Raw genomic sequence first — 13,509 nt, forward strand, 5'->3', positions numbered from 1 at the left:
ACCCAAATTCAGCTCTTGTCACACAATTCACATGGAACTCTATCACCGTTTATGAAATTAAAACTTTTTGGGCCGAACCCCCAACATGAACATTACAGAAAAGAATGAATTGCAGTCATATTGGTCCGCAGACCCGATTCATCGTATGTCCGTGTTCTCTGCTGGTACATATATGTCCAACATGGACCAGCAATGTACTGGAACGTCGCTGGACTTGGAGTGGTTATACCGGGAGGATGCTTGCAGCTACAGGCATCATTCTAGTGCTGGTTTATTAGCTGGTGGTCGGCTTTCATGTAAAAGTAATCCTAGTGGCCAATTAGCTGCAGAATTGTGCTTACGAGCAGCGAGATGGGACATCATTATACATGATTTGCTATAGCAGCAAATCTGATGAGATGAATGAAGTGGTGTAAAGTGGAAGCAGTGGATCTGCAGGGAGCAGCATCTTGAGCACAAAGCACTTTATGTTGTGGATGGATTTGCACACGGTTCAGTTTCCTTCATTTATTGATAAACCCCATAAGACCAATGAAGTGGGTGTAAAGTGGAAGCAGTGGATGTGCAGAGAATAGGATTTGGAGCCCCGAGCTCTTTATCTCTGAATGTCTCCACATATTTGTAGTGTATTTGTGATGATTTCTGTGCACACACAATAGGACAGCGCTGTGACACATAATGCTCTTCTAGATGACAGGGAATCCTTCCCTTTGTTACAGCAGCAGTCCGCTAGAAGGTTTTTGTAGGTTTGGAGTTGTTACACATAGCGCGGGTTTTATCCATTTATAGTGATGACATCATTGCCCAAATCTGGGGGTCACCAGCCATTTCCACCCTTTACTCCCAGCTGGGGGGCTTTGTATCCATATACCAGATGTTCTACAGGACTAAATCTGCAATCAATGTTACTGCAAAATCAAAGGGGCCAAAACCCCTCCCCCGAGGAGTCATATATTTCTGTCCCCCTTGGTGGGAGTGGAGGTGACCCCTCTATAAGGATCTACAGTCCATACACACCCAGCACAAGGCCGGGGTCACACTACCAGACGCTTCTCGGGGCTGCAGTTCCTCTGAGCTCCACAAGGTGGGGATCTCACTTCTACCCAGACAGGAAGTCTCTATGGAAGACAGACAGGAAGTGATGTCAGGTACAGACAGGAAGTGATGTCAGGTACAGACAGGAAGTCCCGTAGGAGATGTGAATCAGGAGGAAGTAGAGAGTCGATATTCCTGGATCTGGCAGCAGAGGAGGTAATACGTAGATGAACCCCTTCAGGGGGAGGAGTTGATGATAATATATTTGCTCCCAAAGCTGGCCTACATGGTTCAGTTTTATCGTTCAGCCAGCGGGATGACCATAAAAACTAATCTGATTCCCCCATCCACACATTGGAGGTGGATGGGGGAATCCTCCCCGCTGCACTCTTGTATTCTGACAATGGGGGGACTCCTCCGCTCTCAGAATACACAGATCAGCACTGAAGCTATTGGCTGCAGCCGCTGGGGGAGTGTCTTTTGTCTGGCAGTGGCCACACATGGATGGAAATGTGAGCGATCCCTGCTGAACCAGCTGAATTTCCATGGATCTATGGTCACCTTCAGTGACTTCCTCCCCTCCCCCTCATCTCCTTCATGATGGAAGTCAGAGAATCCTATGACATCACACTGACCTCACAGCTCCTCCCCCAATGTCCCTCCATCTTGTCTTTTTCCCTGATGCTCTTAGGATGTTGGGGCCCCTTGGTATCCTCCCATGTAAAGTGGGACTGTTGGTCCTGCGTTGTATGTAATGACATCAGAATGCTGCAACAAGCCTATACCCTGCGTAGTGTGGGGGTCCTGTGGGGGGAAATTATACCTCAGCCTGAAGTGGGGCTTTAATAAAATGGAGACCTGAATGGAGAGGTGAGGAGGATTCTGGGAATATCATTTGATGTGACTATTTGTGTTCAGATGTAGAGTTTTCCTCCTGTGAAGTCTGGAGATCATATGACATCACATTGCCTCCACCTCCCTCCCTGATAGAAGAGAGAAAGAAGAAGAAGAAGATTCTAGAAGTCACCAGAGAGATCACTGAGCTGCTGACAGGAGAGGTGAGCGGTGCCGGGAATTCTGGGACATTCTCCAGTAACAGACAAGGGATGTGTCTGGATGGTGACTGTATCATTGTGTGTGTCAGGTTCCTATAAGGTGTCAGGGTGTCACTGTCTATTTCTCCATGGAGGAGTGGGAGTATTTAGAAGGACACAAGGATCTCTACAAGGACGTCATGATGGACAATCAGCCGCCCCTCACATCACCGGGTAAGAGGAGACTTTATTGTAAAGGAGAGAGCAGTACGGAGGATCCACCTAGATCCCCCATCATCTGATAAACACATAGAAACAATGGATTCAGTCAGTGTGTGTGTTTCCTACAGATGGATCCAGTCATGGGAACCCACCAGAGAGATGTCCCCGTCCTCTGTATTCCCGGGATTCCACACAGGAAGGTCACATCATCCCTCACCATCATCAGGTAGATGAGGAACAATCACTGACAGTATCATTAGGATCTGTACATTATCTGCATTGTTACCATTGATGGAATTTTTATTATATATTCAGAGTGGAAACCTGAGAGATCCTAAAGTTGAGGTTAAAGAACAGATAAAAGAGGAGGATGATGAGGATGGGGGGATGGAGGAGTCAGAGATTCCAGAAGAACACAAAGATCTGTACCAGGACACCATGGTGGAGTCATCCAGCTACAGGAACCCACCAGAGAGATGTCCCCGTCCTCTGTATTCCCGGGATTCCACACAGGAGGGTCACACCATCCCTCACCATTACAAGGTTGGTGGCAGGCCCTGACTGGTCTTAGGGCACACTGGGTATTTGCCTGGTGGACAGGGCCAAAACTCTGGGAACTCTGCTGCATTTCCTTAGAACCCTGCAATGCATGAGGAGGGAGTGAGGCAGAGGCAGACAGCTCTGGAGCCCCAGAGCCATGGAGGACAGCCAGGGGGAAAGGTGACCTTGCTGCTCTGATGCTATTGTTAGGGGCCCCAGGAGGCTGGACTGTGGCTCCCCAGTGGCCGCAGGGCTATGAGCTGAAAGAGTCTCTCTCTTACAGCTCAGAGCTAGCAGTGACATTCCCCCCTTTTCCCGCATGGACAGGAGTTGAGAGAGAGAGCTGGTTCTGTTCCTCCTCCTTCCTCCCTCTCCTCCTGTGTCTGCCTCACCTACACCCCCCGGCAGTGTTGTGCCTCAGAGATGGAGATATGTGGGTGGAAAGTTTTCTTTTTCTACATTCTGCGGAGGATTACACTGGACTGCTCACTCTAAAATGCCTGGGACAATTTTATTGGCCAGGTCCAGACCTAGTTGGTGGGATGGAGCATCTAGAACATGGACTTGTGGAGACAATGTGTGGATTTTGTGTGTGATGTCACAATAATAAAGCTCATATTTTACAGATGACCTCTTCTATCATTCTCTTGCTTTAGGGTGGAGATCCAATCGATATAGAATTTGAGGTGAAAGCAGAAGAAGAAGAGGCGTATGTGAGGGATGATCAGCAGTCTATGGAGGAGGATGGAATAACGGGGACATTTATAGAGGAGGACACTCCTACAGAGATCAGCACAGGTGGGTCATGAACACTAAATCCATTCCTCCACCCATACTGCTCACTGATTGGTCCAGAGTAGGGCGGGGACTGGGTGATATCAGCCTGTAATCCCCTGGTCACTTTCCTGAGCTGTGTTCCCCGTCCTGTATTCCTGGATTTCTCTCGGATAATCTTCCTTCTCTGTGCTGCAGACACAATTTATGTATCTAGACTGGATTTATGGAGGTTCTGGGGTTCAGCTGGCAGCAAAATGTTCATTTCACCATAAGTGTTACTAGACCTAGACACCTGGGGTGTGTGCTTTGGGTCTTCTGTCCCATGTCTGGGTCTAGTAAGATCTCTGACAGTACATTTCTCCCAGGGTTCCTTGCTCTGTGGTCTGCTGGCTGTGCCGGGTGGAGGGATATGTCTGTAGTGTCTCAGACCCAAGTCACTGAGTGCAGTCTCAGGAGATGGGAGGCAGCGGTGTGGGATCTCTGCAACTTGTCTACAGTAAACATTGAAGCTTCTACTGATTGATGAATAATAATATTATGAGTCCTGACCCTTACACTGTATAATTTATATTGTACATTACATACTCCTGACCTCTGCACTATATACTCTATGTTGTATATTACATACTCCTGACCCCTGCACTATATACTCTATGTTGTACATTACATACTCCTGACCCCTACACTATATACTCTATTGTACATTACATACTCCTGACCCCTGCACTATATACTCTATGTTGTACATTACATACTCCTGACCCCTGCACTATATACTCTATGTTGTACATTACATACTCCTGACCCCTACACTATATACTCTATGTTGTACATTACATCCTCCTGACCCCTGCACTATATACTCTATGTTGTACATTACATACTGTTGACTTCTGCTCTCCCCCCTCCCCCCACTTCTATATATACACATAATATAGTTTCTCTTTTGTCACACCCATTTCCTCCCAGCTGGACATTTTATATCGGATGATGTGATTGGAGCACAGACTTTTACATGGTGATAATAATGTGATAACATCCTCCAACTTTGGACCCTTAAACAGAAAGTGATAATGAGGGAGGAGTCAATACCCCAATGATGGTGGTCTTCAGGATCAGTCCAGTCTTCATCTTGGTTGTTCTCCCCCCATCCTCACTCTCTGACCTCTGGTGGGGCTCAGCCCCGCTGTTCTTCATGACTAAATCATGGACTAAATAAGGAAGTGCAGTACTTCTTGTGTTGGGAAGATGGCGATGAGTGATAGAGGGGGTGGGGACCCTCGTCCTATAATCCCCTCATCACTGTCCCTCCTATAAAAGACAGTTCTGGTTGTTTCCTCACTCTCTGACTAAGGTCCATGAATAAAGAAATGACCTGGTAGGAGATCAGAGGAGCCATTTCCTAGTTCCCTTGAGGGTGGAATTGTAAGCTCCTCGGAGACCAAGCTGCCTGATGTGGGTGGAGTTCTGGTTTGGGGGAACCAATCAGCTCCTGTCTAGTAATCCTCTTTGTCTTTGTATTTTAGTCCATGGCCGGGAGATGAGGAAAACCTCCGAGGATTGTCTCACTTTGTCTCCTGACTGGAATGTAGAAGATGAGGACATCACACAGTATAGTCCAGGAGAAAACCCGGCTCCCTCCAATGTCCATCCGGAACCACCCAGTGTAGATGGACCATCGGATTCCTCGTATCCTGAGGAACCTCAGACTGTGCGGGACCGGGCCAGCCTTCCAACAGGGAAGAACTTCTCCTGTACTGAGTGTGGGAAGGGTTTCCAATCTAAATCCAATTTTAATGTTCATAAAAGATCTCACACGGGACAGAAGCCGTATTCCTGTTCTGAGTGCGGGAAATGTTTTTCACGAAAGTCCAATCTTCAAATACATCAGAGGCTCCACACAGGTGAGAAACCATATTCCTGTCCTGAGTGCGGGAAATGTTTTTCACAGAAGACCAATCTTTACACACATCAGAGATCTCACACAGGGGAAAAGCCATATTCCTGTCCTGAGTGTGGGAAATGTTTTTCTGACAAATCCAGTCTTTACGCACATCAGAGATCTCACACTGGGGAGAAGCCATATTCCTGTCCTGAGTGCGGGAAATGTTTCTCACTGAAGTCCAATCTTTATAGGCATCAGAGATCTCACATGGAGGAGAAGACATATTCCTGTCCTGAGTGTGGGAAATGTTTTTCAGAGATGTTCAGTCTTTACAAACATCAGGAGTCTCACATGGGGGAGAAAAAGTATTCCTGTCCTGAGTGTGGGAAATGTTTTTCCAAGACATCCAATCTTTACACACATCAGAGATCTCACACTGGGGAGAAGCCATTTTCATGTCCTGAGTGTGGGAAATGTTTTTCAAGGAAGTCTATTCTTTACATTCATCAGAGATCTCACACGGGGGAGAAGCCGTATTCCTGTTCTGAGTGCGGGAAATGTTTTTCACAGAAGTCCAATCTTTATGCACATCAGCGATTTCATACAGGTGAGAAGCCTTATTCTTGTCCTGAGTGCGGGAAATGTTTTTCAGACAAGTCCGGTCTTTACAAACATCAGAGATGCCACACAGCGAAGAAGCCGTATTCCTGTCCTATGTGTGGGAAATGTTTTTCACAGAAGTCTGATCTTTCCAGGCATCAGAGATTGCACACGGGGGAGAAGCCATATTCCTGTCCTGAGTGAGGGAAATGTTCCTCACTGAAGTCCTATCTTCCTGTACATCAGGGGTCCCACATAACCCTCAAGGTGTATCAGTGCCTTAAGTGCGGGAAATGTCCGTCTTTGAAAGTCCATCCAGGGAGGACAAGCTTGTCCTTGGAGCAGATGCTGGCTGCAATGTAAAGAAGACAAGCGGGGCCGGAAAAAGCCCCTCTAAGTGTAGCCCCCCTAATACATTTCTTGGTGTACAAGGCAGACCCCTCCCATAAAATCAGAGTAAGCAGGCTCATCAGTAACACATCACCGGGAAGAAGGACTCCAGCGTGATCGGTGTGTGCCGCTGTCTATGGGGGAGGAAGCTGGCCAGCAGACATCCCACAGCTGGAAATCAGGGCTGGAACGCAGTGTGGACCGCAGTGCTGGCGTGATGATGTTGCCTTGGAAGAACGCAACATGTTTCTGAGCATGTGCAATGTCTGTAACAGTCATGTGTGCTCAAGGAGCTTGGACCTCTTCCTGGGGATGTTTTACTGATGAGCCTGTTTACTGTTTGTTGCTGACCTTGTATACCAATATATTTATTAGTGAGTCTACACTTAGAGGGGCTCTTTCCTGTCCCCTTCTGACACCCTGATATACACCTCAGATATACTCCATGGCTGATCTTCATCATGGAAGGAACAGTTTATAAGGAGATCAGAGGTCCCCAAAGACATGGATGAAGTGCAGTAAATGTCGGGGTGCAGAGTGGTCAGTAGATCCTGGAAATGAAGGACACAACTTCAGCCCTTCTTGGGTGTCGGAGTTGCGTTTCCTGATAATGATATAGCGGGTTACAGAGCTAGAAGCCGGGAGAGCCCAGATCTCGTTATCGGGGAACTTTACACAGACAACAAGAACTTCTGAAGTTGATGTCCTTCATTTCAAGGCTCTACAGAACAGTGGTGACCCCGAAGCGTCTCTCTGTCTTCAGTCCATCCTTCTCCCATCCCCCAACAGGAGGGAAGGAGAACTCCGCCCCAAACTAGGGGGGAACTTTCCTCTCATTATTTCCCTTGGCTTCTGTGTGGGTTTGGGTGGTTGGAGGAGTGCGGCACGAGAGGGAACACAGCTTGTTGTTCTATGTCTACATATGGGGTCTGGGTAGAGGGGATCCACCGGAAAATATTTCTACTCTTTGATTTTGTGCAAATCGTTTCTGTTTTCACTTTGAAGGGCGATATTATGTGTGGTTTGTAAAAGGGATTGGCCCAATAGATACCGCCCCACTTAGAGAATAGATGAACTAATATGACCAGCATTCATTCAGCCATGTCACATGTTGATCTTCTCATACAAATACCGGAGATCACACCCCCCAACATATTAGTGTGCTATGTGAGGGGCGGTGTCATACAAATACCGGAGATCACACCCCCCCAACATATTATTAGTGTGCTATGTGAGGGGCGGTGTCATACAAATACCGGAGATCACACCCCCCAACATATTATTAGTGTGCTATGTGAGGGGCGGTGTCATACAAATACCGGAGATCACACCCCCAACATATTATTAGTGTACTATGTGAGGGGCGGTGTCATACAAATACCGGAGATCACACCCCCACCAACATATCATTAGTGTACTATGTGAGGGGCGGTGTCATACAAATACCGGAGATCACACCCCCCCAACATATTATTAGTGTACTATGTGAGGGGCGGTGTCATACAAATACAGGAGATCACACCCCCAACATATTATTAGTGTACTATGTGAGGGGCGGTGTCATACAAATACCGGAGATCACACCCTCCAACATATTATTAGTGTGCTATGTGAGGGGCGGTGTCATACAAATACCGGAGATCACCCCCCCCAACATATTATTAGTGTACTATGTGAGGGGCGGTGTCATACAAATACCGGAGATCACACCCCCCAACATATTATTAGTGTGCTATGTGAGGGGCGGTGTCATACAAATACCGGAGATCACACCCCCAACATATTATTAGTGTACTATGTGAGGGGCGGTGTCATACAAATACCGGAGATCACACTCCCCCAACATATTATTAGTGTACTATGTGAGGGGCGGTGTCATACAAATACCGGAGATCACACTCCCCCAACATATTATTAGTGTACTATGTGAGGGGCGGTGTCATACAAATACCGGAGATCACACCCCCCCAACATATTATTAGTGTGCTATGTGAGGGGCGGTGTCATACAAATACCGGAGATCACACCCCCAACATATTATTAGTGTACTATGTGAGGGGCGGTGTCATACAAATACAGGAGATCACACCCCCAACATATTATTAGTGTACTATGTGAGGGGCGGTGTCATACAAATACCGGAGATCACACCCCCAACATATTATTAGTGTACTATGTGAGGGGTGGTGTCATACAAATACCGGAGATCACACCCCCCAACATATTATTAGTGTGCTATGTGAGGGGCGGTGTCATACAAATACCGGAGATCACACCCCCACCAACATATCATTAGTGTACTATGTGAGGGGCGGTGTCATACAAATACAGGAGATCACACCCCCAACATATTATTAGTGTACTATGTGAGGGGCGGTGTCATACAAATACCGGAGATCACACCCCCACCAACATATCATTAGTGTACTATGTGAGGGGCGGTGTCATACAAATACCGGAGATCACACCCCCCAACATATTATTAGTGTGCTATGTGAGGGGCGGTGTCATACAAATACCGGAGATCACACCCCCCAACATATTAGTGTGCTGTGTGAGGGGCGGTGTCATACAAATACCAGAGATCACACCCCCCCAACATATTATTAGTGTGCTATGTGAGGGGCGGTGTCATACAAATACCGGAGATCACACCCCCAACATATTATTAGTGTACTATGTGAGGGGCGGTGTCATACAAATACCGGAGATCACACCCCCCAACATATTATTAGTGTGCTATGTGAGGGGCGGTGTCATACAAATACCGGAGATCACCCCCCCCAACATATTATTAGTGTACTATGTGAGGGGCGGTGTCATACAAATACCGGAGATCACCCCCCCCAACATATTATTAGTGTACTATGTGAGGGGCGGTGTCATACAAATACCGGAGATCACCCCCCCCCAACATATCATTAGTGTGCTATGTGAGGGGCGGTGTCATACAAATACCGGAGATCACACCCCCCAACATATTAGTGTGCTATGTGAGGGGCGGTGTCATACAAATACCGGAGATCACACCCCCCCAACATATTATTAGTGTGCTATGTGAGGGGCGGTGTCATACAAATACCGGAGATCACACCCCCCAACATATTATTAGTGTGCTATGTGAGGGGCGGTGTCATACAAATACCGGAGATCACACCCCCAACATATTATTAGTGTACTATGTGAGGGGCGGTGTCATACAAATACCGGAGATCACACCCCCACCAACATATCATTAGTGTACTATGTGAGGGGCGGTGTCATACAAATACCGGAGATCACACCCCCCAACATATTATTAGTGTGCTATGTGAGGGGCGGTGTCATACAAATACCGGAGATCACACCCCCAACATATTATTAGTGTACTATGTGAGGGGCGGTGTCATACAAATACCGGAGATCACACCCCCACCAACATATCATTAGTGTACTATGTGAGGGGCGGTGTCATACAAATACCGGAGATCACACCCCCCCAACATATTATTAGTGTACTATGTGAGGGGCGGTGTCATACAAATACAGGAGATCACACCCCCAACATATTATTAGTGTACTATGTGAGGGGCGGTGTCATACAAATACCGGAGATCACACCCTCCAACATATTATTAGTGTGCTATGTGAGGGGCGGTGTCATACAAATACCGGAGATCACACCCCCCAACATATTATTAGTGTACTATGTGAGGGGCGGTGTCATACAAATACCGGAGATCACACCCCCCAACATATTATTAGTGTGCTATGTGAGGGGCGGTGTCATACAAATACCGGAGATCACACCCCCAACATATTATTAGTGTACTATGTGAGGGGCGGTGTCATACAAATACCGGAGATCACACTCCCCCAACATATTATTAGTGTACTATGTGAGGGGCGGTGTCATACAAATACCGGAGATCACACTCCCCCAACATATTATTAGTGTACTATGTGAGGGGCGGTGTCATACAAATACCGGAGATCACACCCCCCCAACATATTATTAGTGTGCTATGTGAGGGGCGGTGTCATACAAATACCGGAGATCACACCCCCAACATATTATTAGTGTACTATGTGAGGGGCGGTGTCATACAAATACAGGAGATCACACCCCCAACATATTATTAGTGTACTATGTGAGGGGCGGTGTCATACAAATACCGGAGATCACACCCCCAACATATTATTAGTGTACTATGTGAGGGGTGGTGTCATACAAATACCGGAGATCACACCCCCCAACATATTATTAGTGTGCTATGTGAGGGGCGGTGTCATACAAATACCGGAGATCACACCCCCACCAACATATCATTAGTGTACTATGTGAGGGGCGGTGTCATACAAATACAGGAGATCACACCCCCAACATATTATTAGTGTACTATGTGAGGGGCGGTGTCATACAAATACCGGAGATCACACCCCCACCAACATATCATTAGTGTACTATGTGAGGGGCGGTGTCATACAAATACCGGAGATCACACCCCCCAACATATTATTAGTGTGCTGTGTGAGGGGCGGTGTCATACAAATACCAGAGATCACACCCCCCCAACATATTATTAGTGTGCTATGTGAGGGGCGGTGTCATACAAATACCGGAGATCACACCCCCAACATATTATTAGTGTACTATGTGAGGGGCGGTGTCATACAAATACCGGAGATCACACCCCCCAACATATTATTAGTGTGCTATGTGAGGGGCGGTGTCATACAAATACCGGAGATCACCCCCCCCAACATATTATTAGTGTACTATGTGAGGGGCGGTGTCATACAAATACCGGAGATCACCCCCCCCAACATATTATTAGTGTACTATGTGAGGGGCGGTGTCATACAAATACCGGAGATCACACCCCCCCAACATATCATTAGTGTGCTATGTGAGGGGCGGTGTCATACAAATACCGGAGATCACACCCCCAACATATCATTAGTGTGCTATGTGAGGGGCGGTGTCATACAAATACCGGAGATCACACCCCCCAACATATTATTAGTGTACTATGTGAGGGGCGGTGTCATACAAATACCGGAGATCACACCCCCAACATATTATTAGTGTACTATGTGAGGGGCGGTGTCATACAAATACCGGAGATCACACCCCCAACATATTATTAGTGTACTATGTGAGGGGCGGTGTCATACAAATACCGGAGATCACACACCCAACATATTATTAGTGTGCTATGTGAGGGGCGGTGTCATACAAATACCGGAGATCACACCCCCCCAACAAATATTAGTGTGCTATGTGAGGGGCGGTGTCATACAAATACTGGAGATCACACCCCCAACATATTATTAGTGTGCTATGTGAGGGGCGGTGTCATACAAATACCGGAGATCACACCCCCAACATATCATTAGTGTACTATGTGAGGGGCGGTGTCATACAAATACCGGAGATCACACCCCCAACATATTATTAGTGTACTATGTGAGGGGCGGTGTCATACAAATACAGGAGATCACACCCCCCCAACATATTATTAGTGTACTATGTGAGGGGCGGTGTCATACAAATACAGGAGATCACACCCCCAACATATTATTAGTGTGCTATGTGAGGGGCGGTGTCACACAAATACCGGAGATCACACCCCCAACATATTATTAGTGTGCTATGTGAGGGGCGGTGTCACACAAATACCGGAGATCACACCCCCCAACATATTATTAGTGTACTATGTGAGGGGCGGTGTCATACAAATACCGGAGATCACACCCCCAACATATTATTAGTGTACTATGTGAGGGGCGGTGTCATACAAATACAGGAGATCACACCCCCAACATATTATTAGTGTACTATGTGAGGGGCGGTGTCATACAAATACCGGAGATCACACCCCCAACATATTATTAGTGTACTATGTGAGGGGCGGTGTCATACAATTACCGGAGATCACACCCCCAACATATCATTAGTGTACTATGTGAGGGGCGGTGTCATACAAATACCGGAGATCACACCCCCAACATATCATTAGTGTACTATGTGAGGGGCGGTGTCATACAAATACCGGAGATCACACCCCCAACATATTATTAGTGTACTATGTGAGGGGCGGTGTCATACAAATACCGGAGATCACACCCCCAACATATCATTAGTGTACTATGTGAGGGGCGGTGTCATACAAATAAAGGAGATCACACCCCCAACATATCATTAGTGTGCTATGTGAGGGGCGGTGTCATACAAATACCGGAGATCACACCCCCCCAACATATTATTAGTGTGCTATGTGAGGGGCGGTGTCATACAAATACCGGAGATCACACCCCCCCAACATATTATTAGTGTACTATGTGAGGGGCGGTGTCACACAAATACCGGAGATCACACCCCCAACATATTATTAGTGTGCTATGTGAGGGGCGGTGTCACACAAATACCGGAGATCGCACCCCCCAACATATTATTAGTGTACTATGTGAGGGGCGGTGTCATACAAATACCGGAGATCACACCCCCCAACATATTATTAGTGTGCTATGTGAGGGGCGGTGTCATACAAATACCGGAGATCACACCCCCAACATATTATTAGTGTGCTATGTGAGGGGCGGTGTCATACAAATACCGGAGATCACACCCCCAACATATCATTAGTGTACTATGTGAGGGGCGGTGTCATACAAATACAGGAGATCACACCCCCAACATATTATTAGTGTGCTATGTGAGGGGCGGTGTCACTCAAATACCGGAGATCACACCCCCAACATATTATTAGTGTGCTATGTGAGGGGCGGTGTCACACAAATACCGGAGATCGCACCCCCCAACATATTATTAGTGTGCTATGTGAGGGGCGGTGTCACACAAATACCGGAGATCGCACCCCCCAACATATTATTAGTGTGCTATGTGAGGGGCGGTGTCACACAAATACCGGAGATCACACCCCCCAACATATTATTAGTGTGCTATGTGAGGGGCGGTGTCATACAAATACCGGAGATCACACCCCCCAACATATTATTAGTGTGCTATGTGAGGGGCGGTGT

The 13,509-nt window shown here is 47.1% G+C and overlaps 1 protein-coding gene across 1 annotated transcript; it reads left to right on the top strand.

The window, feature by feature from the left end:
- The first annotated feature begins 2,189 nt into the window (after positions 1-2,189).
- Positions 2,190-7,809, top strand: LOC149441663 (uncharacterized). The gene is made up of 3 exons (XM_089657053.1): positions 2,190-2,303; positions 2,420-2,517; positions 5,371-7,809. Exons 1-3 carry the CDS (start codon positions 2,219-2,221, stop codon positions 6,295-6,297), a joined length of 1,110 nt encoding a protein of 369 aa, XP_089513179.1. The 5' UTR covers positions 2,190-2,218; the 3' UTR covers positions 6,298-7,809.
- The last annotated feature ends 5,700 nt before the right edge of the window (positions 7,810-13,509 follow it).

The sequence above is a fragment of the Staurois parvus genome, unplaced genomic scaffold, assembly GCF_062004578.1.
Source record: "Staurois parvus isolate SC_StPar_1 unplaced genomic scaffold, SC_StPar_1.0 ptg000960l, whole genome shotgun sequence".
Classification (NCBI taxonomy): domain Eukaryota; kingdom Metazoa; phylum Chordata; class Amphibia; order Anura; family Ranidae; genus Staurois; species Staurois parvus.

Coding starts and splice junctions, on each gene's coding strand:
- LOC149441663 (XM_089657053.1), top strand. CDS start 2,219: ATGGAGGAGTGGGAGTATTTAGAAGGACACAAGGATCTCTACAAGGAC. Junction 2,304..2,419: donor GCCGCCCCTCACATCACCGG/GTAAGAGGAGAC, acceptor TGTTTCCTACAG/ATGGATCCAGTCATGGGAAC. Junction 2,518..5,370: donor TCATCCCTCACCATCATCAG/GTAGATGAGGAA, acceptor TCCTGTACTGAG/TGTGGGAAGGGTTTCCAATC.